The sequence below is a fragment of the Plecotus auritus genome (assembly GCF_963455305.1).
Source record: "Plecotus auritus genome assembly, chromosome: 13".
Classification (NCBI taxonomy): domain Eukaryota; kingdom Metazoa; phylum Chordata; class Mammalia; order Chiroptera; family Vespertilionidae; genus Plecotus; species Plecotus auritus.
In genome coordinates, this window is record NC_137779.1 from 10,897,255 (window position 1) to 10,920,345 (window position 23,091).

At 51.7% G+C, this 23,091-nt stretch overlaps 2 protein-coding genes across 2 annotated transcripts in view; both read right to left on the bottom strand.

Annotated features, from left to right (window-relative positions):
• OAS3 (2'-5'-oligoadenylate synthetase 3) overlaps positions 1 to 7,745 on the bottom strand; it is a gene marked incomplete at its 5' end in the record, with an annotated part of 41,796 nt that extends 34,051 nt beyond the window's left edge. The window contains 6 exon segments of the mRNA XM_080649865.1: positions 713 to 1,051; positions 1,525 to 1,678; positions 2,876 to 3,111; positions 4,304 to 4,479; positions 6,317 to 6,599; positions 7,539 to 7,745. Coding sequence (XP_080505991.1) covers positions 713 to 1,051; positions 1,525 to 1,678; positions 2,876 to 3,111; positions 4,304 to 4,479; positions 6,317 to 6,599; positions 7,539 to 7,745 — 1,395 coding nt within the window.
• A 3,054-nt stretch (positions 7,746 to 10,799) lies between these two features.
• OAS1 (2'-5'-oligoadenylate synthetase 1) lies at positions 10,800 to 21,271 on the bottom strand. The gene is made up of 6 exons (XM_080649985.1): positions 21,030 to 21,271; positions 19,270 to 19,558; positions 18,322 to 18,506; positions 15,397 to 15,629; positions 14,547 to 14,700; positions 10,800 to 13,397 (listed from the first exon to the last, which is right to left on the bottom strand). Exons 1-6 carry the CDS (start codon positions 21,198 to 21,200, stop codon positions 13,392 to 13,394), a joined length of 1,038 nt encoding a protein of 345 aa, XP_080506111.1. The 5' UTR covers positions 21,201 to 21,271; the 3' UTR covers positions 10,800 to 13,391.
• Between the last annotated feature and the right edge of the window lie 1,820 nt (positions 21,272 to 23,091).

Consider the following 23,091-nt stretch of genomic DNA (forward strand, 5'->3'; position numbering starts at 1 on the left):
ATGAGCAGTCAGGCTCCTTGAGAAGGGGACTTGGATCACAGATTTAAAGGAGGGAAGGGACCGGCCGGTGTTGCTCAGTGGTTGAGTGCCGACCTATGAACCAGGAGGTCACGGTTTGATTACTGGTCAGGGCACATGCCCGGGTTTGCAGGCTCGATCCCCAGTGTGGGGCATGCAGGAGGCAGCTGATTAATGACTTTTATCATTGAGGTTTCTATTTCTCTCTTCCTCGCCCTTTCTCTCTGAAATCAATTATACTCTCTCTCACACACACACACACACACACACACACACACACACAAGAGAGGGAGAGAGCCAAGTGGATGGAGGAAGAACATGGGAGAAAGAGAAAACAGCCAGTGGGGAGGTATGCCTGGGGAGCTCAAGAAGCAGCCACGAGGCCAGCGTGGAGTAAGTGAGGGGCAGGGAGAGACCAGGGCCAGACCCCACAAGCCTGAGGCCACTGTCCTCTGTGAAACCTTGGAGGATTTTGTGCAGAGAAGGGAAGTGATCTCATTATGGTAACAGTGATTAAAAAAAACTACCATTAAAAAAAAGCAGCTGGCTCTTATAGATATATCCCGCCCCCAGCAAACTGCCCTCCCTGATGTGCACTTCCTCTGTCCGCCCTCAGCTGTGTCTCTGTGACTTCCTCCCGTCCCCACGGCGGTCCCCCCACGGGGTCCCATCGGTGTCTCCACCTGCCGCTCACCTTGCTGACTCTCGAGGCCTTGTGGACACCGTTCTCCCGGAGGCGGCACAGGATGCCATCGACGGCCTTGCTCACCTGCTTCTGGAACTGGGGGCTCGGCTTGAGGTGGTCCTGGATGAAGCGGTCCAGCTCCTTGGCGGGGACCTGAGACAGACCCGGGACCCCCTCTGGTGTACAGGGGGCCATGCCGTCCACCGAGGGGTTGGGAGCTGGGCATAAGGGCCTGTTCCCTGTCCTTGAGCATCCAGCATCAACTCGGCTGCTGTCCTTGGGGGCCCTCTGGGCAGGGCCTTGCAGGATGGGCTGGTCCACATCTGAGCGCCCAGTGCGTGGAAGGCCCTGGAAGGGTGGGGAAGGAGCTGTCTTACACATGCAGGTTTCTACGTTCCTTCTCTTGGCAGCCCCTGCCCCCCACCTCAGGCAGGGTGACTGAGGCTCAGAGAGGGGAAGGGAGAGGTAGCCCATACGGTGCCTTGTGCAAATGAGAAGAGGTGCCCTTATGAAGGGGACACACCATAAAAACCCCCCAGGGCAGGCTAGAGGGGGTCAATGGGGGAAAGAGGGGGACATATGTAATACTTTCAACAATAAAGATTTAATTTAAAAAATAATAAAACGGTCCCCCTGAGGTGGGACACTTGGTAAGCAGACAATAACTACACAAACATTGGTGATCAGACGGTTTCACACGCCCGCAGTCCCCACTTTTCAACTCTGTTCCACACCCATGGCCCCCCGCGCACCGCAGATGCTCAGAAACACTGAGCACAAGTTAGGTGTAAATGCCACGGATCCCAGGAGCCCTCACTCACCAGCACCTCCCAGGGCTGCACAGCGCCCCCTGCCGGCTGCAGGAAACACGGGCGGTCATAGCAGGACTCTGCCTCTTGGGCCAGCAGGTCCCAGTGCCAGGCTGCCCCGTTCCCCACGTCCCACGTGGGGTCAGCCGGGTCCAGGATCACGGGCCTGCAAATCCACAGGGACAAGAAGATTCTGGTTAGCAAGATGGCCAAAGTCAGGGGCTCTGGAGTCAGGCCGACTGGTTCCAATCTCAACTCTGCTCCTTTCCGGCTGTGTGACCGGAGGCAGATGACTGGCTTCTCTGCGCCTCCGTTTCCTCATCTGCAGAATGGGGATCACAGCAATGCCTGAGCTGACGGGCTGCTGTGGAGACTGAATGAGAGCGATGGTCCTCAACTCCACCTGCACGTTAGAATCACAGGATACCCGGACCCAGTGTCTGCCCTGCAATACGAGGCCGTGTGCCTCAGCCCTCTCTGTCAGAGCGGGAGAGTGGGAAGAACCCAAACACGCATGGTGAGTGGGATGGAAAACACATGGTGATAAACTCACACAGTGAAATGCTGTTCAGCAGCGGAAGAGAAGGAGCCACAGCTACACGCAACCATACGGAGAATCTCAAAGACTTAATTCTGGGAGAGAGAAGGCGCGCACAAAAGCCCATGCTGTGTGGTCCCACTTAAATGTGATTGAACAGCAGGGCTGTAAGGATCACAGAAGGGGGTTCCCTGTGGGAGGGGCACAAGGGAAGCTCCTGGGGTGCCGGGATACTCGGCCTTGATCTAATGGGGGTTCCCAGGTGAGCTCACTTCTTAGAAAGGCATCAAACTGTGCTATGCACCACTACAACGCTCACACACAAAACGGGTGGTACGCTTTAAAAACTGCCCCCGCTCGGCCAGCATGGCTCAGTGGTTGACATCAACCTAGGAACTAGGAGGTCATGGTTCGATTCCTCATCAGGGCACATGCCGGGTTGTGGGCTTGATCCCCAGTGCGGGGCGTACAGGAAGCAGCCAATCAATGATTCTCTCTCATCATTGATGTTTCTCTCCCTCTCCCTCTCTCTCTCTCTCTCCCTCTCTCTCTCTCTCTCTCTCTCTCTCTCTCTCTCTCTCTCTCTCTCTGTCTCTGTATCTCTGTCCCTCCCTCTCTGAAATCAATAAAAATATATTTAAAAAACCACAAAACATCCCTTAAGGCTTAAGCAATTCTAATTTGCACCTGGGGCTGGAGGCACTGTATGAGGAAGTGCCCTGGTAGCAGTTGGCTTTGACTCTCATTAGCTACGACCTGCTTATCATTGTTAATTCTCTCCCAGGCACAGGCACAGGAGAGCGGGTGCTGGGTACGAGGAGGTACCTGGGTCCCTCAAGCTGGCGCTGCAAGAACTTCTTAACTGCAGGGTCCTCCAAGCTGTAGTTGGTGGTCCAGAAAACACACAGGTGCTGGTACTGCTGGATCAGGCCCAGGACGGTGCGGAGGCCTTGGGCCAGGCTGAAGGCCTCCTTCCCACAGCCCTGCTCCCAGGCGAAGATGGTCAGCAGCTCCAAGGCGTAGGCAGGGGGCATCTGGTTCCGCCCCACCTGCGGGCACACCTGCAAGAGGACAGGGCGGGGGCGGGGAGGGGGCTTAGAGGAGGAAGGGGAGGAGGAGCTAGCTCTCTGGAGAATTTTGCAGGATCTCCCAGTCTCCGGGGTGGACACCAGCAGGCTGAGCCTGGGATGAGATGCTGTGTGCCAAGCCTGTTCCAAAAGCAGCCTGGTGCGTCCCACCCTCCCTCACTGCTGGGGCTTCAGCAATGTGCTTGGCTCATGTTGTGGTGGGGGAGGGAGAGGTACGAGATGCAGGCCCCCAGGAGAGGGGAGCAGCCGGGAGGGGCCGGCGGGTAGTCTGAGACTGTTATCCCCCAAGGAAAAGCACAGCGAGTCCCTGGCTGAGCAAGAACTGGCCTCCAGGATCTCCTCCTTCCAGACCTGCTTTAGGAGGAGAAGGACCAAGCCACGTGCAGGTCAGGGCATTCCTGAGCTCGGGTGGGAGGTGTACAGACTCCACACACTTCATACTGTACAGAAAACACTCCAGATAGTTTCACAGCCCTAAATATTAAGAGAAAGCATTAAAACATTTTTTGGGCCTAACCGGTTTGGCTCAGTGGATAGAGTGTTGGCCTGCAGACTCAAGGGTCCCAGGTTCAATTCCGGTCAAGGGCATGTACCTTGGTTGCAGGCACATCCCCAGTGGGGGGTGTGCAGGAGGCAGCTGATGGATGTTTCTCTCTCATCAATGTTTCTAACTCTCTCTCCCTCTCCCTTGCTCTCTGTAAAAAATCAATAAAATATCTTAAAAAAACAAAACTACAAACATTTTTTGGGAGGGAACATGGGAGAATAATTTTAGAAAGTCCGAATAGGCAAAGACTTCTTAAACAAGACACACGAAGCACACATCACATAAGAAAGGGGTGAACACACCTGACTACATTAAAACACAAACATTTTCTGAGTCAAAAGATCCATAAACAAAGTGAAAGTAGAAGCCACGGGTGGGGAGGATAGATTTGCACTGTGTTAACGAAATACAAACCAGCACCCACAATCTATAAAGAGCTCCAACCAATCAACAACAAGAAGGCAGCTAACCCAGTAGAAAATAATGGGCAAATTATATGAACAGACAATTCCCAGAAAGAGAAACACGAGTGGCTGCTAAACACAGGGAAACAGTCTCACTGTCCCGGAGGCACACATTCCATCCGTCACATGCCTGGGACCCCCCTCGTGGCCTCACCTGGCGGTACCAGTGCTTCACCAGCAGGATCAGGTTCTTCAGCTTGGCTGGCCGAGTGTTCACGAAGTTCCTCCGCAGCTCTGCGAAGCAGGCCGCGTGCTCGCCCTTCTGGCAGCCACTTTTGAGGAGGGTGGCGTAGACCTCGGGCTTGGGTTTGACATTGGAGCTGAGCTGACCTGGGGATGTGAAGGCCTGTGAGTGAGGAAGGGTGCTGAGGACCCAGGATGAAGGGCAATGCTGGTGCTGAGCTCAGCTTGGGGCGCTGGGGGAGAGTGAGGAGGATTTGAGGGGCGGGGTACCCCTGCATGGGCACTGGAGGATGAGGAAGAGAGCCTGGAGCGTCTCAGGAAGATAGAGGGGAGAGCTCTGGACCAGAAGGGAGGGTTCCTGTTCCCAAATGGCCAGGCGCCCCCAGAGGTGGTCGGAAGAAGTGCAGCCTCATTCCCAGGTTAGTAGGCAAGATGCTTCCTGCTGAGTCGGGAGTTCTATAACCTGGCAATTCTTCCCTCCCCGAGGCTCCCCGCAGGCCATACTAAAACACCACTGCACAGACCTTTAATTAATCGGTGCCCTGCGAAGAGGAAATGATGCCAGAGAAATACAAGGCAAGAGGTTCTAATTCCTTAGCAGTAATTGCTAATATTTTTTGAGCACTTACCACATGCCAGGCATTGTGCTGAAATTTTACACCAATCCCCTCACTGTATCCCCACTAAAAGCCGACAGTTCTCCACCTCGTTTTATAGCTGTGGAAACTGAGGCACAAAGACATTCAGTGAGACGGCTGGAGACAGGACTGGAACGGGAGCCGGCTGACTCTACAGTATGTGCCCCGCTCTCCTGGGCCAGGCTCGGGAAAAGGAAACGCTCCCCCGAACTTCCTAGGTTCCTGACATCATTTGCTTGCGATGTGACTTCGGATGAGTTACCGTATGTCTCTGTGCCTTAGAGTCCCCATTGGTAAAATGGAAGATGAGACAGTACAGACCTCATAGGTTTGTTTTGAGGAATACTGAGATAAAACATGTCAAGTGCTTGGAATAGTGAAGCATTTAATGAGGAGTAGCTATTAGGATTAATAACAAGGTGGGTATTTAGGTGTGGGAGAGTGTGGCTGTCTGCCAGGTCAGCAGAACCCTGGATAAACTAAACTCAAGACAGCTATCTCCCAGAGCATCATGGTAAATGATGATGATGATGATGATGATGATGATAACAGAAACAATAATAAGAATAGAAATAAGAATAGCAAGTACTCATATAGCCCTATCACACGCCAGGCACTGTTCTAAGTTCATTACATACATTAACGCATAAAGTCTTTCCAGAACAAACTACTATTGTCCTATAATTATTATCTGCATTTCGCAGATGCATATTATTATATTAAATCAAGCATGGGTTTATTACAAAGGGGAGTGAAAAATCCCACTAATGCTTTTAAGATAACAGATGAGATTTTGCAGAATTCTGGCCTTGTCCCCAGACCCCTGCTGCCGGCATGTGTCCATCTGCCTTCTCCTGTGGGGTGTCTAGGGAAGGGCTCAGCTGCGCTGCACGAGGCAGTGGCTGAAGGAAACTCTCCCCACGTGTTGGAGTAAGGACCACAGATCCAGGAGGAATGGCCCTTGTCTGGTCCAAACCCAGTACGTTTAGTCAAGACACTGAAGCCCATGCCCAGCCAGCGTGGCTCCGTGGTTGAGCATCGACCTATGAATTAGGAGGTCATGGTTCCATTCATGGTCAGGGCACATGCCTGGGTTGTGGGCTCGATCCCCAGTAAGGGGGTGTGTGTGTGCAGCCGATCAATGATTCCCTCTCATCATCGATGTTTCTATCTCTCTCTCTCCCCCTTCCTCTCTGAAACCAATTTTAAAAATAGACTTAAAAAAAGAAAAGAAAGAAACGGAAGTCCAGAGAGGGCCCAGGTCACACAGCAAGTTGGTGGCAGGACTCGAACTGTTAGCCCTGACTTACTCCTAATGAGCTTGCCCCAACACCGGAGTGTCTTACCCAGAGCATCAAAGGCGGGCACCAAGCTAACATCCATCCAGTTTTCAAGGTCTGTGGATGCCAGTCGGAACTGGAGGGCCCCGGGCGTGTCCTGTTTAAGAAACTCAAGGCTCAGACCAGGGACCGGCTTCTGCCACCAGGATCCCAGCAGCGCCTTCATCTCCGTGAGGATCTCTGTCCGCAGAGCCCGCTGGTCCTCATAGCTCTTGAAGCAGTCGAGGAAGACGACAAGTTCAGAATCACAGCCACCCCTCAGAGCTGTGCCCCGGCCAGAGGCGCCTCCCTGTGAAGAAAACAACCCCTCAGAATTCTGCACATTCCAATCCTAGTGCCCAGGGGCTGGCAGGGTGAGTGAGGCAAGAGGGCTGGGTGGGGACTGTGGCCACACCGCTCCTGGCCTCCGAAGCCCCAGCACCGCCGGCTGCTCTGAGGCCATCTCACACCTGCTTTCATCTCCCCCCTGATAAACTCCAGGTGCCCCTCTATCCCACCCAGGTTTCCTGGATCCACCTGGCACCCCTGAGTTTATCTTGAGGATACAGTAGGTGGCACTTGTCTTCTCCCTGAGTCTGCGGGCATCCTGAGCTCAGAGTCAGCATGACAAAAAGTGACCAGGCCAAAAAGTGACCCAGGCTCAGTTTCCCCACCCATTAGACAGGGACAGTCATCTCCCCCAGACTAAATGGGAGGAATGCGTGAGATGAGATAATGAAACAATGCTCATTGTTATTCGGTGATTCCTCAGTAAATGGGGCTGTGACAGCGATTCTAGAGAATTATCACAGCTGCATCCTTAGGGGCAGGCCTAGTGAGGTCCATGGTCTGTTTGGGTGAATGTGGGTGAAGAATGAATGAGTGAATGAATGAGTGAATGAATAAATAAATGAATGAATGTATAAGAGGCAGCCATTAGTAGCATAGATCCAGGAATCAGACTTCCTGACTTTGAATCCTGACTGAACTTCTTACAGGCGTGGATATATTCCTTCGGCTCGCCGTGCCTCAGTTTCCCCATCTGTCAAGGGGGGTACATAGTACCGCCCGTGCAGAGGTGTTGTGAGCAGTAGTCTATGTTCAGGCCACTTTGAACGCCAGGAGCGAGGAAGTGTGCTATGTAAGTGTTAAAATGATGGAAAGGCTGATAAAGCCCCGCTGTGTCCCCCGTGCCCAGCGTCCTCCGAGGATTGTCCCCTGAGGTCCCCCCTGTCCCCTGAGAGCCCACCTTGGCGATTTTCAGCACCCGCCACGGCGGGGCAGCGGCTCCGGGTCCGAGTCCGGGTCCGGGTCCAGGGCGGCCCCCGCGCTCTCTCAGGGCCGCTCCCAGGGCGCCCAGGGCGCGCCGCGCGGTCCCCACGAACTCGGCGGGCGGCTGCAGGCTGCTGACCACCAGGCTGTCCAGCGCGGCGGCGGGGGTGCGGTACACGTCCATGGCCCGCGGGGCGGCAGGGCGCAGGGGCTCTGCGCGGGGGTCGCGGGCTCCGAAGCGCTCTCCGCCTCTGGGTTTGCGTCCCCAGGTGCCCGTCGCGCTGGGAAGGGAGAGGGAAGGATGCTACTGAGCCAGTCTCCCCAGCTCCCCCACTTTCTCTCACACCCCGCCCCCCCTCCCCGCCCCATTCCCCTCCTTTCCCGCTTTCAGTTTCGTTTCTGGGCCCGTGCTACCACCTCGGGACGCCTTCCCAGTCGCGCTCCCTCTTTTTGCTTGGTCACCCCTCTCCCAGCTCCGGGTCGGCCTTCCCTGGGGGCCGATGCACTAAACACAGGGGAACAAAACGCCTTCACAGCAGCTCGTCCGCAGACCACGGCGTCGGCGCGGAGTAATGCCCGCAGAGCGTGGACGGGCCCCGCAGGATTTCTGGGGGGAAATGGCAGGAGAGTCCCATAAATAGCCTCCGCCCGCGCTCGGCTGGAGGGTGCGCTCTAAACACCACCAACGGGGAGCAATTAGAGTGGGTCCTGCACCACCGACAAACATCACCTCGCGCAGGGCCCCCAACAGCCGTGATGTGCGTGCTCTTGTGATCACACGTTTCAGAGGCCAGGAGTGCAGGCACAGAACCTGGGCCTCTGGTCAAAGGTCACACGGGTGGGAAGTCGTCCGACTGGATTCAAACCGGTTTGTGCCAGCTCTCACCGCTCCCTCTATTCCTGCGGGAGCCAACTCTTCCCAAATAGTTTATACATTGGATGCAATTCCAGTAAAAAGTCCATTTCTTAACATTGCAAACGCATCATTCTAAAGTGACTAAGAATTACGTTTTTTTGTTGTTTTTGTTGTTTTAACGAGGAGAAATGAGAAAGGAAAGTCAGTTTAGAACGGCACCTTTCGCACAGTATCACCTATGAACACGTTATGAAGCTTCAGGACTAAACTCCTTTGGGGACTGGCCCCAAAGCAGGAGGTCAGCCGCAGCGTGGACACTGGACTCTCCATGGCAGCCCATGGCTGTTTCTAGCTTCCCGCCTGGACTCGCTCTTCAGCTGCTTCCCCACCCGCTTTGCTCTGTACACCGGAGCTCTTTGTCTGGGGGGCCGTGCCAGGGTCCACCCCCTCCTCCCTGTCTCACTCAAAACCATTAGTCCTTTGCCATGTCACTCAAGGACCCAGCATTTATTCTGCCTCTGAGTAAACCTCAGGTGACAGTTAATCTTGACAAGAGCTTCCTGAGGCCGCGGTAACTGAGAGGCAATGATAGGGGGTCAGGGGGTGAGAGCATTTCAGAGGTCAGAGGGAGTGGTGGTAGGCCGCCAGTGTGCACACAGTTTATATTTTGAGTAGTGAGTGCCACGTCACTGGGGTATTCAAGTATAGGAGGAAGACTGGATCATAGGTTAGAGGTTGTGAAGGGGATTCACTTACTCATTAATCACAGTCGTCTTCCCGATTCACAGGCCACGTGAGAAATCTTCTGTTTGAGACGGTGGACTGAACATATGCCCAAGACCCTACTGAAATGACAGCAAAGATGTCTTAAATTTTTTTAGTCCTCACCCGAGGACATGCTTAGAGAGAGGAAGGGAGAGAGGGGGAGAGAGAGAGAAACTTCAACATGAGAGAGAACAGTGATTCACTGCCTTCTGTACGTCCCCCACGCGGAGATCGAACCTGAAACCCAGGTATGTGCCCCGACCAGGAATTGAACTGGCAACCTTTCGGTGCACAGGGCGACGCTCAACCAACTGAGTTGCTTAAAGTATCATGCAACTCAACAGATTGGAAATGGAGAGAGTGTGCCACCGAGGGACCAGAACAGTGGAGCAGTTTTTAGAAAGTAAAAAGCAGAAGGGTCAGGATTGGAACAAGGGGGTGGGCTGACCCCAATGCACAGCCTTCCACTCCACCCAGGCCTCTAGGAATAACAGGAGAGATGAACATAACGAATACTGTTGCTGGGTCCTCTGAGACGCCTGAAGGAGATGTGGGGTTGGATGGAGGAGAAATTAGAACCCAGAGCACAGGAGGAAGGCGGTAACCATGCGGGTGGGAAGGGATCCCCGCATATCACAGACAGAGGTGAGGGGCAGGAGGGAGGGGCTGTGGGAGGAGAAGGAGAAGGGGTATCTGGGAACCATCACACAGGCTTCAGAGGTGTCAGTACATTACAATCCAGTGAAGCCTGGCTGATGTGGCTCAGTGGTTGAGCATCGACCCAGGAACCAAGAGGTGGTGACTGGTTGATTCTCGGGCAGGGCACATGTTGGGTTTCGGTCTCGATCCCCAGTAGGGGATGTGCAGGAGGCAGCTGATCAATAATGTTTCTCTCTCATTGATGTTTCTATTTCTCTAACCCTCTCCCTTCCTCTCTAAAAAAATCAATTAAAAGAAAAAATAAACAAAAATAAAATCCAGTTGAGCTGGGAGGACCTCAGTATAAACTCGAGCACCCTGGGATTCCCCCATGAACCCAGGACCGCAAACCTCACACGACACAAACTCTCTGACAGCCTTTCAGCTGTGTTCTCATCTCCTCCGTGACCTCCACCCTCATCTCTGCTGACTAACCATTAGCTCTTTTCTCAGTTTCGTTTCCCCAGCAGGAAGTTACCTAGAAAGTAGCCTTATCTCTGGGGCCTCAGAAATTGATGTCTCAGGTTTGTTTGTTTGTTTGTTTGTTTTAGGAAGGGAGGGAAAAAGAGAAACATCGATGTGAGAGAGAAACATCCATTGGTTGCTTCCCAGAAGCCCTGACCAGGGATCACACCTACAACCTCAGTATGTGCCTGACCAGGAATTGAACTTGCCACCTTTTGGTGTACAGGACGATGCTCCAAGCAACTGAGCCACACCCGTGAGACTGTCTCAGGTGTTTCAATTTCCATCATCCCTTCCACAATTGCTCCCCTGTTTCCAAATCTCATGAACTTGCCCTTGAACCAGCAACTCCAAATACCAGCACCCCAGATCTTTCTATAGCCTGGTCTTGCTGGCATTTCACAAACAATCCGAGCTTAGCTGAGAGAAATATTTATTTTAAAATATGTTTTTGCAAGAAAAATTGCTTTATTGTGTTTTTGTGTGTGTGTGTGTGTGGTCATACAAGCAATACAAGTTTAAATTTATATAACATCAGAAAAGTATTAAGATCACTCATAATGCTAAAATCAAATATACACACTGAAACATTTAGGTCTTCCAGGAACCAATCATTACAAAATGAAATTAAAGAAAACATGCTTATGTACAATAACATAGAAACAAGTACCTAGGAATAATATGAAAAAAAAACATGAAATTCAGGGAAAATTCTAAAACTTACTCAGACAGTCATTAAAGACTTAAATAAATGGGAAGCAACTTCAATTTCATCGACTGTGATTCTCAGTACTACACAGATGCCATTCTCCCTAGTCTGTGTAACTCCGATTAAACGCCTCCCCATATTTTGGGTGAAACTGTACATATTGAGTATAAAATTAACATGGAAATAGAAAGGCCAAGGGAAGCCATGGATTTTGATTAAAAAAAAAAAAGATAACAGAGTTTGCTATGAGATTATTCAATTATTTTAAGTTTATAATAATTAAGACGAGATCGGATTTTAATCCATGCAATCTTCGAGCCTTTGACCCATTTTGAGTTGATTTGTGTGTGTGGTGTAAGGTAGGGGTACAAATTCATCCTATCCAATCTTCCCAGCACCATCTGCGGAAGAGAGAACCTTTCGTTTCCCCAGCAGGAAGTTAGCCAGCCTTGTGGACGTCAGTGGACTGCACGCACAAAGTACAGGCGACAAAAGCAAAGCTAGGCAAGAGGGACTACACCAAACGAACGCGCTTCTGCACAGTAAGTGAAAACATCCAGAGTGGAAGGGCAGCCCTGGGAAGAGAGGAAATATCTGCAAACCATAAAGCTTGATAAGGGGTTAATTTCCAAAATCATCAGAAGCTCCCACAAGTGAAGAGCAAAACAATTTTTAAAAACCGAACAGTCCTGTTCCAGAATGGGCCAAGCACTTGAATAGCTATTTCTAAAAAAAAAAAAAAAAAAAAAAAAGATATACAAATGGCCAATAGGCCCATGAAAAGATGCTTGACATCACGAATCATCAGGGAAATGCAAACCAAAACCGTGAGCTATCACCTCTCGCCTGTTAGAATGGCTCTTCTATTTTTTAAGAAATATATCTTCATTGATTTCAGAGAGGAAGGGAGAGGGAGAGAGAGAGAGAAACATCAGTGATGAGAAAGCATCATCGATCGGCTGCCTCCTGCATGTTCCTTACTGGGAATTGAGTCCACAACCCCGGCATGTGTCCTTGATGGGATTCAAACCTGGGACCCCTCCGTCTGCAGGCCGACACTCTATCCACTGAGCCAGACCAGCTAGGAACGAATGGCTATTCCATTTAAAAAAAAAAAACAAAAGACACAAGCGTTGGCGAGAATGTGGAGGAATGGGAACCCTCCTGCACTGTTGGTGGGAATGGGAAATGGTGCAGCCGCTCTGGAAAACAGTATGGGAATTCCTCAGGAAATTAAAATGAGTACTATGGTATGATGTCTCTGGCTTTTCAAATTAAGCAACTAATTGCTAACTCAATTAATGTGCTGGTGACTGTAGTATTGTTTTTATAATCGTGAAACTCTCGTAAGACAACACAGGGGGCTCGCTCACATGGTAGAATGGTGCCGTTACATGGGATGCCAAAATTTCCGACTCAGCATGGAGAACTATGGTAAACCTGTCAGAGCAGATAACAAAGCTGGCTGGGGAGTAGAACCCCGTGAAAAAAGACACCGCATACCCAGGGAGACAGGCAGAGGCAGAGAAAAGGGCCGAGGAGACAGGCCCCCAGATTTTACCAGGTGGAGGGGGAGATTGTGGGAGTGTTGTTGTTTTATTCCAAATGATTTATTTTGCGAATGTTAAAGACAATAACTAAATGTCGTTATTCACGAAGGAAGACATTTATACTCAGAGATCCCTAGAAACAGGAGGGAGGGTCCCACACAGGGCCACAGGGGAAGCACCGGGGTGGAGCCACAGGGAGTGAGGGGAAGCATGGGCGAGAACCTTCACCATAGCCCTGGCTGATTTGGCTCAGTAGATAGAGCCTTGGCACTCGTACGGAAATGTCCCGGGTTTGATTCCGGTCAAGGGCATGTACCTCGGTTGCAGGCTCCATCCTGGCCCTGGTCCGGGCGCATCTGCGAGGCAACCAGTCAATGTGTCTCTCTCACATTGATGTTTCTCTCACTGTCTCTCCCCTCCCTTCCACTGTTTCTAAAAATCAATAGGAAAAATATCTGTGGGTGAGGATTAACCAAAAAAAGAACTTTTATCACAGTTCCCACGGGAAAGGCAAGGTGGGTAAGCAGGCCTAGGATGGGCCAGTTTGAGTAATTCCAGTGGGCTCTGCCCAGCTGTCTGGGACCTGCCAGGGTGAGTCGGGGTCTGGGCTCTGATTGGCTGGTTTGCATCTGAAAGACAACAGGTGAGTGTGTTCTGTTCTCTTCCACCCCGGGAGGGGCACTCTGCCTGCTGAATGCCGCTGTGAAAGGACCCAGGGTGCTGTCCACAATCGGGGAGCTGATGTGTCTTGAGAGCAGATGTTACCCAGGCATCTCCGCTGCCTCCTTAGGCCTGCAAGAGTCAAGTACACGATCACATTGTAGAGCTGCTGCCCCCCTTGGCTTTGTGGTGGCTCCGTGACAGGCCACTTGGCTCCTCCTCGGGGAAAGGGGAGCAAGACCCAGGTGGGCCATGGGGGCTGTTGCAACAGACTTCAGTGATCGGCCCTTTAGGGTTGCCTGGGCGTAAGGCCACGCCCCTTCCTCAGTTGCCCCATTTAGGAACCCATCCAGGGCCCAGGGCGGGTATAACGGCCTGACCCCCTCGGACTGCAGGAGGCCAACTCTCAAGGCCACTGGAGCTCCAGGGCCCCGGGGGGTGAGGGGGGCTGACACTGTTGCCGGGCTGCATCCCAGCTGGACTCTCCCTGTGCCCACATCTGCTTCCTTGCGCTCCGTTCCACGGGTGTCGGTTCCTGCACACCACACCCCCTCTCCGAGTCTGCTTCCGGGGGAACCCCCATGACATCACCAATCCCCTGGTGTGAGAAAGACCCCACCCTTGGAGTGGGAAGATCCCAGTGCAGGAGTGCCTGCCCCTATCAGCTGTGTGACATGCCCTCACCACTCGGCTGCTCTGAGTTTCCTGTTTGTCAGGTGCTGGGGGTGGGGGGACAGGCAGGCTGTTTACACAGGGGAATGGGCACCAGCTTTGGATTCCACAGGGCTGAGTCCCAGCTCTGCCGTTCCGCGCTGAATGCCGTGAGCAGCGGCACCAGCCCTCTGAGCCTCCTCTCAGCGGTGAGACGAGAGCGGAAAACCTGCCTCATCGGGTGCTGCGAGGCTTGATGATTGAATAAAATAATGTGTGTTAAAGGGCTTAGGACAGAAGCTGAGCGCCAGGCAAACATTCCATGAGCAGTGGCTGCTATGTTTGTTATCATTAGAAGAATGAGACAACTGGAGTGATTAAAAAAGCGACCTTTGGCCAAGGCAGCCTGAATTAAAGAATGAACTTTGAACAAAAGACGTGGACATTCTAGGAACCCTCAGAGTGGAGTCAACGTGATTATAAAGTTACTGTGATTATAAAGTTACTGTAAAATCGGGAGCTCAGCCTGAAGCTATATGAATGTGAGAGGCAATTTCTTTGGAAACAATGGTCCCCAAGCTGTGTGGAGGGGAGAGGGAGGGAGGACAGGGAGGGAGCAGGAGGTCTCACCTGTATGTTCCAGGAGCCCACTGGAAACCCATCTCCTTTGCGAAAGCATGGGTACTTCATCCAGTCCCTAGCCTCTCTTGCCAGCAGCTCCCAGCCTCCTGGCTTCCCACCACCGACGTTTCCTGTAGGGTCCGCTGGGTCCAGAATCACAGGCCTAAGGAGCAACATTGAGAGAGGGACAGCTGAGGCGCTGGGCTGGGTCTCCGGAGTCTGATGCTCCTGTAATTGCAAAACACCTGGGGCTCATCCCGAGTGTCCTGGTGAACAGCAAACCCAGGGAAAGGAGCCTTGCACTTGGGCCTTACAGACCTGAGTTGGAATGTCACCTGTGCCCTTGATTCGTGGTGTGCCCTTGGGTAGGTCACTTGAGCGCCCTAAGCCTCAGTTTCCTCATCTGTGAAATGGGGCGAGCTGAACATGCCCACCTCCAAGGACGTGAAATGCTCCGCACAGTACTTGGGACACAACCTAATGAGGGGCCCCTCCACATCGGTCCTCATGATAATACGTTTTACTGTTTGAGGGTGTTAGCCCCACAGCAAGCTTTTCATGCCGGGGAACAACGATTGGATTGCTGTCGCTGTTGCTGTTCCAGCCCACATTTCAGCTATTGCGCTCATTTCCTGTGAAGGTTCGGACAAGCTCCTCCCCTCTCAGAACCTCAGTGCCTGCCTCACAGGGCTGCCTGTTGTCTAATCAGAAGGCAGGAAGGTGCCCGGCACTGGGGTTGGCAGCAGCAGATGACCGACAGACGTGGAGCCTCCCCCTTCCGCATTCCCAAGGCACCAGAGCTGAGCCCCGGGTCCATGCATGCGGGGAGGGGGCGCTAAGCCCTGTGGGGACCCAGTACCTGGATTTGCAGAGCTGCCTCCGCAGGTATGGACCAATCACAGGATGTGAAATGTCGTAATACTGTGTCCAGTAGATGCAAAGCTGCCGGTAGTTCATGACTAATTCCAAGACCGTCTGAAATCCCTGCGCTGTGATAAAGTCCGTTTTCCCGCCTGCACGCTCCCAAGCGTAGACCGTCAGGAGCTCCAGGGCGTACTGAGGGGGCAGGGAACTTGCAAGCTTCTCCTTACACTGAGAGGAGGAAAAACAGCCAGAAAAATGGGCTTGTCCGGCTCTGTGGCCGAATGCAGCCTCCCGCCTGCTTTTGTAAATAACGTTTTCTCTTGGCGCAAAGTCACGCTCATTCATGCATGTATCGTCTGTGGCTTTCACGCTCCAAAGACTGCGTGGAGCAGCTAAGACAGAGACCGTGCCCCACAGTCTAAAACATTTACTACCTCGTCGTTTATGAAAAGAGGTCGCTGACCCTGGTTAGGGCCGGGGCTCTGGATTCTGATTGAATCCTGGCTCCAACCTCGCCTGATTCTGGGAGACGACTCTTTTTTATTTTTCTTTCTTTCTTTTAAATATGTCCTTATTGATTCTTAGGGAGAGAGGAAGAGAGAGGGAGAGAGAGACAGAAACATCGATGAGAAAGAACCCACACCCAGGTGTGTGCCCTGACGGCAATGGAACTGGTGACCTCCTGGTGCCAGGTCGATGCTCAACCATTGAGCCACACCGGCCCGGCTGGGCAGACCACTCTTGAAGCCTCACTTTTCTCATTTACCAAGTGAATGGTAATAATAGCATCTACCTTAAAAGGACATGATGAGCCCGGCCGGTGTGGCTCAGTGGTTGAGCGTTGACCTATCAACCAGGAGGTCACGGTTCGATTCCTGGTCAGAGCATATGCCCAGGTTGCAGGCTCGATCCCCAGTGGGGGGTGTGCAGGAGGCAGCTGATCAATGATTCTCTCTCATCATTGTTTCTCTCTCTCTCTCCCTCTCCCTTCCTCTCTGAAATAAAAAAACAATTTTTAAAAGGATATCCTATCTAATAAAAGAGCAATATGCAAATTAACCATCACTCTGCTACACCCACAAGCCATGCCCATCAGCCAATCAGGAGCGAATATGCAAATAAACCCAACCAAGATGGCTACGGCCACAGAGAGCAGGAGGGAGGCTTGGGTTTCCCCGGCGATGGAGGAAGCCAAGCTTTCCGCCTGCCCTTGCCGGCCTAGACCTCCACTCAAGGCTACAAAGTTTCAATGATAGAAGATACATAAATCCAAACAGAAATGGCAGCAGCCACGGAGCTGGAAAGAGCAGGAAGCTAGGGTTGCCCCCAGCGATGGAGGAATCCAAGCTTTCTGCACACCGTGGCCGGCCCAGGCCTCCGCTTAAGGCTACAAAGTTTCAATTATAGAAGATACATAAATCCCCCCAAAAATGGCTGCCGCCACGGAGCAAGCAGAAGGCTTGGCTCCACTACAGGCTACAAAGTTTCAATTGTAGAAGATAAATAAACCCCAGATACCAGGGCCTCCACTTGGGTCACCGGGGGGCATGGCCAGCCTGCAAACCACCACAGGCCCCTCGCCCAGGCCGCCCCACGCCCCAAGGGAATCCCCACCCTGATCCAGGACACCCTTCAGGGCAAAGCAGCTGGCCCCCACCCATGCACCAGGCCTCTATCCTATCTAATAAAAGAGTAATATGCAGATTGACCATCACTCCAACACACAAGATGGCTGCCCCCATGTGGTCAAAGATCCTGCCCCCATGTGGACACAAGATGGCCAGCAGGGGAGGGCAGCTGGGAGGGACCAGGCCTGCAAGGGAGGGCAGTTGGGGGCGATCAAGCCTGCAGGGGAGGGCAGTTAGGGGTGACCAAGCTGGCAGAGGAGGGAAGGTGGGGGCGACCAGGCCTGCAGGGAAAGGCATTTGGGAGGGACCCAGGCCTGCAGGGGAGAGCAGTTGGGGGGTAACCAGGCCTGCAGGGGAGGGCAGTTAGGAGTGACCAGGCCTGCAGGGGAGGGCAGTTGGGGGGGACAAGGCCTGCAGGGGAGGGCAGTTAGGGGAAAACAGGCTGGCAGGGGAGCAGTTAGGCATCAATCAGGCTGGCAGGGGAGTGGTTAGGGGGTGATCAGGCTGGCAGGCAGAAGCGGTTAGGGGCAATCAGGAAGGCAGGCAGGCGAGCAGTTGGGAGCCAGCAGTCCTGGATTGTGAGAGGGATGTCCGACTGCCCGTTTAGGCCCGATCCTGTAAACGGGCAGTCGGGCATCCCTCGAGGGGTCCCAGATTGGAGATGGTGCAGGCTGGGCTGAGGGATACACACACCCGTGCACGAATTTCGTGCACCGGGCCTCTAGTTATGAAAAATAATTCAGAGGAAGTACTTCCTAAGTGCCTCCTAGAAGCAAACAAAATTCCCTCTGCAGGGAGATATATGATCCAAAGCTCCAAATTATCTCACAAATAATTTCAAGTACTATGGCGAGCATAGAAATAACCAGGCACACAATGAAACAGGGCACCAACAGTAACGACCGGCAGGAAGAAAAAAAAAAGAGATAAAATAGTAATAAATTCCCCAAACTCTAAATATTGCAGGGCCAAATACTGGCTTGAAAAGAACTGGGAACACTCTATCCAGAGAAAGAAGCAGAGTATGATCTAGGAGGGACCTAGAAGCCATGCCTCTTCTACACCTCCCCCTTCTTCCTCTCATCTCTCCCTCCATGTTCCCCTCCCCCACCACTCCCTCCCTTTCCTTCTCCCCTCCTTCCTCCTTCCCTCTCCACGGCTCCCTTCTCCTCCCATGCCTCCCCTCCCACCCCCTCCCTTCCTTCCTCCCTTCCTTTCTTCCCTCCTGCTCCCCTCTGCACGGTCTCTCTCCCCTCCCCTCCCTCCTCCTCGGGTCTGGACCGGACCCACACCTTTTGGTACCAGTGCTTGACCAGGCGGATGAGGCTCTTGAGCTTGGCTGGGCGCTGCTTCAGGAAGGCTCGCTGCAGCTCAGTGAAGCAGGAGGAGAACTCGCCTTCCTTCTCCAGGCTCTCGCACTCGCGGATGAGCCTGACATAGATGTCGGGGTGAGGTCTGTAGTGCTCCGTCACCTGACCTGTTAGGGACAAATCCATAACTTCCATCGCTCTGGGGTGACAAGCTCGTTGGCTGTGGGTACAGTGGAAATGGCCATTTCCAGCCCCCCCGCCCCCACCCTGTTCTCCCATCCGCTGCCATCGCCTGGTCCATGCCATGAAGGTTACAGGCTTCTGCAGGATCCGCTGTCCTGGCTGCTTCCTCCATCACTTCCTCCTGGTCCTCTCCTCTCCATCCATCCTCAGCGTCTTGCATTTCCCCCACTACACTCAGATCTTCTCTAACCTCCAGGCCTTTGCCGTGCCCTCTGCCTGGCATGCCCTTCCTCCCCTTCTCTCTCTTTTAGGACCATTGTACCCCAGCAGCCAACACAGGACCTGGCAACCAGGGGATACTGCCGAACTTTTTTCATTTTGTGGCGTTTTTTCTCGAGAGTCCCGATTCCAATGATTACAGGCTGTTGTTGTTCCTTGTGATTGAGCCCCTAGGCCTAGGCCAAAAGAAATTCCTAACAGTTCTGTGTTCCTTCAGCTTAATAGTAGCAGTTTACACGGTGTCCGACAGATGTCGCTGTGTTTCCCTCAGAAATTTAAAATCTAAACTATTCCTACACACCCCTGTGAGCCAGTTCACTGGGGTGACCTGGGGTGCCTGGGTGCACAGTTGGGGAACTCCCGGTTTTGAACACCTACTATGTGCCAGGCCCTGTGAAAGAGCTTAATGTAGATGCTCATTTAATTCTTTAAAATAAGTATGACATAGCTGGTGTCAGCGGCGCTCACCCAGGACATCATAGGCGGGCAGCACATCAAACTCCACCGCCGCCTGGGAAGAGGGGCACTTGAGCGTGAAGCCGAGTGCGCGGGGGTTCCACAGTCCAGGTTTCTGGACCTCGAAGTTCACGGTAAACCTTTTCTGCTTCTGACACGCTTCCAGCTGACTTCTGATTTCCCGGATGAACTCTCCCCGGCGATGAAACTGCTCCTGAAAACTTGTGAGGGGGCTGAGGAAGACGACGAGGTCGGCGTCAGACTTGTCTTTGAGGGCCGTGCCTTTGCCCGAGGAGCCGCCCTGAAACAGAGCGGAGCAGGAGAACTGGTGTTTCTTTCTTCCTTTTTTTTTTTTTTAAATATATTTTATTGGTTTTTTACAGAGAGGAAGGGAGAGGGATAGAGAGCTAGAAACATCGATGAGAAACATCGATCAGCTGCCTCCTGCACACCTCCCACTGGGGATGTGCCTGCAACCAAGGTACATGCCCTTGACCGGAATCGAACCCGGGACCTTTCAGTCCGCAGGCCGACGCTCTATCCACTGAGCCAAACCAGTTTCGGCGAGAGCTGGCGTTTCTTGAGAAGAGCCTCCCTACATAAAAGGACGAGCCCATCGCTATCATCTTGGGCACCAGCCACTGTCCTGAGGGCATTGCCAGTCCTACTTCCTACGATGCTCCCAAGGACTTCGCTATTCAGGCATTATTATTATTATTATTATTATTAGCTCCCATTTCACAGGTGGGAAAACTGATGCTCAGAGAGATTATCAGCCCAAGCCACCGCTGACAGGTGGCAGAGACGCGGGTCAAGCCCCAGCTGCCTTGTTGTAGAAGTTGCAGTCTTCGCTCCCTGGCTTTTGCTGTCCTGTATTATTATATACTGTTGTCTGGCCCATGCTGGGTGGTTTACTTAATCTGCGCAGCCCGATAACCTATTGGGAAGTATGGATGAGGAAGCCGAGGCACCGACAGGCTGAGTGCCTTGCTCAAGGTTTTACAGCCAGTAGGTGCTACATTCTTTTCGCAATTGTTATTAAACTCATTGGGGGCAACGTGGGTTAATGTAACATCACATACGTTTCAGGTGTACAACTTTGTAATACATCTGTATACACTATCGTGTGCTCACCAACCAAGACCAGTCTCCCTGTGTCACATTGTATTTGAACCCTTTTATCCTCTTCATTCTCTCCCCCGCCACCCCTCACCCTGCCCGACCTCCATTCACCTAGCAACCAGCAACCTGTCAAAATTTAGACTGCATAAATGCCGAGTCCTCAGCCTGGCCATTAATTAGCAGATTGTTGGTCAGACCTGGGCCTCCGCTTCCCTATCTCTGAAGTGGACGTGGCTTAGGATGGTGGTTCATGAACTTCACTGGGGCATTTGTTAAAAAATTACAGAGTCTGGCCCGGCCGGTGTTGCTCAGTGGTTGAGCATCGGCCTATGAACCAGGAGGTCACGGTTCGATTCCCCCGTCTGGCACATGACAGGTTACGGGCTCAATCCCCAGTAGGGAGTGTGCAGGAGGCAGCCAATCAATGACTCTCTCTCATCATTGATGTTTCTCTCTCTCTTTCCTTCTCCCTTCCTCTCTGAAATCAATAAAAATATATTTATTTAAAAAATTACAGAGTCTATTTTCACAAACTGTGGTTATATTTTTGGTATGGATCAACGGGAAACCACCAGCCCCCAAGATCTCTTTCTCTGTGGAAACTCCTGCCCGTTCAACCACCCCCTCCCCAGTCTGGCAGGTGGGCTCACCTTCACAACCTTCGACACCCGGACTTTGTCTAGGAGGAAACACCTCTCTTTCAGGAAACTGCAGATGATGTCAATGGCTTCCTTGACCTGCGTTCGGAAAGCAGTGTCTGGCAGGAGGTGGCGTTCGATGAACCTGTCCAGATCCCTGGCTGGGATCGTTTCGAGCGACATTGTGATGCTTGGGCAGGGACAGGAAAAGCCAGTGGCTGAAGGAAACGGCTGGAGTCTCTCTTCTGCTGCCCAAGTCTGAGCTGCCCTGGGTTTCGTTTCCTGGGAAGGGAGGAGCTATGCCCTTGCCTCTTATCAGATGACTCACTCCTGGGACCTCCCTCACGTTCTGCAACTTATCCCTGCCTTTAACGGTGGCCTGTCTTCAGACTACCTCACCCGAGAGAAACCAGGATCCCAAACCAATTTTTGGTTTTCTTCTTCCTAGTTTTTGTTTTGTTTTGTTATTGTTGTTGCTGACAAAATTGTTTTATAGTCTCCTGTGATTAGTACGTGCATATGGCCAAAGGGAAAAAGTCAGGAAACTCAGGAAGCATAAAACCCCATTCATAACCCCTGTTAACGTAAAAAAAAAAAAACACAAAACACCAAAAACACAAAACACATTGAAACCTGTAAAGAATTTCTGTGAGTTTATTTGAGCAAACTGTTGACATATGCCGGGAAGCAGAACCTCAACGAAGTGAGATAATGCTCCAGAGAATGCTGGGTTACCTTTGTATTTATACATTGCAATCAAAGGTAGGTGGGTACATGAAATTCATTGGTGATAGACTAGAGAGGTGGGATAAAGCAAAGCGGGTGAAACCCCTGGGATCGGATAAAAAGCAAAATGATGGACACATACTTAGGTGGGTGCAGGAACAACTAACATGATAATGAAGGAATCTGCAGTATCTGTCCTGGCGCCCAGGCACATTTGGTTGTGCCCCAGGGGCTCCAGAAAAGGGAAGTTACAAGTTACCCAGACATTTCAAGGGTCTGTTATCATAGGTGCAAAAAGACAGCTAGGCTCAGTTAAGGTGGAGGCTGACCTTGTCAGTGAAGATACCGGCCTAGGAGGTGACTACCCACCATCACTGCTTTTAGTTAAAGTTTAATTTCAGACTGTCCTTTGTGGTGACTTTGTGGTTACTTTAGGAACATGTTGGTTGCCGGTGTGCCTCCCGGTCAGTGCACACACCCAGGTTGCAGGTTTAATCCCCAGTCAAGGTGCATATGGGAGGCAACCGATCGATGTTTTTCTCTCACATCGATGTTTCTCTTTCTCTCCCTTCCTCTGTCTCTAAAATCAATAAACATAACTTTGGGTGAGGATTAAAAAAAAATTCCCTCTAATCACTGATTCCATTGCATCCCACAATTTTAATTGGTTGTTTCTTCATTGTCAGTCCGTGCAAACTGTTTTTAAATTTCTCTTGAGGATTCTTTGACTCATGTGTTAGTTAAAAGTGTGTTACCGTCTTCAAATATTTTGGAATTTTCCAGATAGCCTTCTGTTATTGATAGAGTGTTGAATTCCATCATGGTAGAGAGCACACTTTGATGAGATGCATTAGTGAGGGTGTTTTTCTGGTCTGAATGTGGTCCTGGGGAATGTTGCATGTGAGCTTGAGGAGACTGTGTATTCTGTTATTGTTGGATGAAGTCATGTATAGATGCCCATTAGCTGTCTTTCTTAATTACCATCCTCTTCACCAGCTCCTCCGTTCACTGGCACTCCCCATTCCTGTGCACTATGTTGACTTTTGCTTAAAGCAAAATGTAACTACGAAGGGGTGGGCGTCCATCCACACAACACTCGCTTTGCCCACTGGTTGGGTCGTATGTATATCAAAGATTTCGTTTGCTCCCAAATGCCTTTATGGCAAAAGCACTTGTTCATAAAATGTATATTTTTGGCTAAACCTACATATAAACAGATCCAACATGAGTTCGAAAGAGATCTGTCCTTAGGAAACCAGCACTGAATTCTTTGGGAACATGTTATAAAAGCAAGTTTCACAAAACATTGCCTAGAATTAGGGAAGCGTGAGTTGTAAGAATTACTACT

Bases quoted from the DNA above. Each gene is read 5' to 3' on its own strand.
- OAS1 (XM_080649985.1), bottom strand. From the start codon at position 21,200: ATGTCGCTCGAAACGATCCCAGCCAGGGATCTGGACAGGTTCATCGAA. The intron at 18,507-19,269 runs GTGAGCGCCGCT...TGTCCCTAACAG, and splicing joins GCCCGCCTATGATGTCCTGG to GTCAGGTGACGGAGCACTAC. The intron at 14,701-15,396 runs GTACTGGGTCCC...GTTGCTCCTTAG, and splicing joins AGGCAGCTCTGCAAATCCAG to GCCTGTGATTCTGGACCCAG.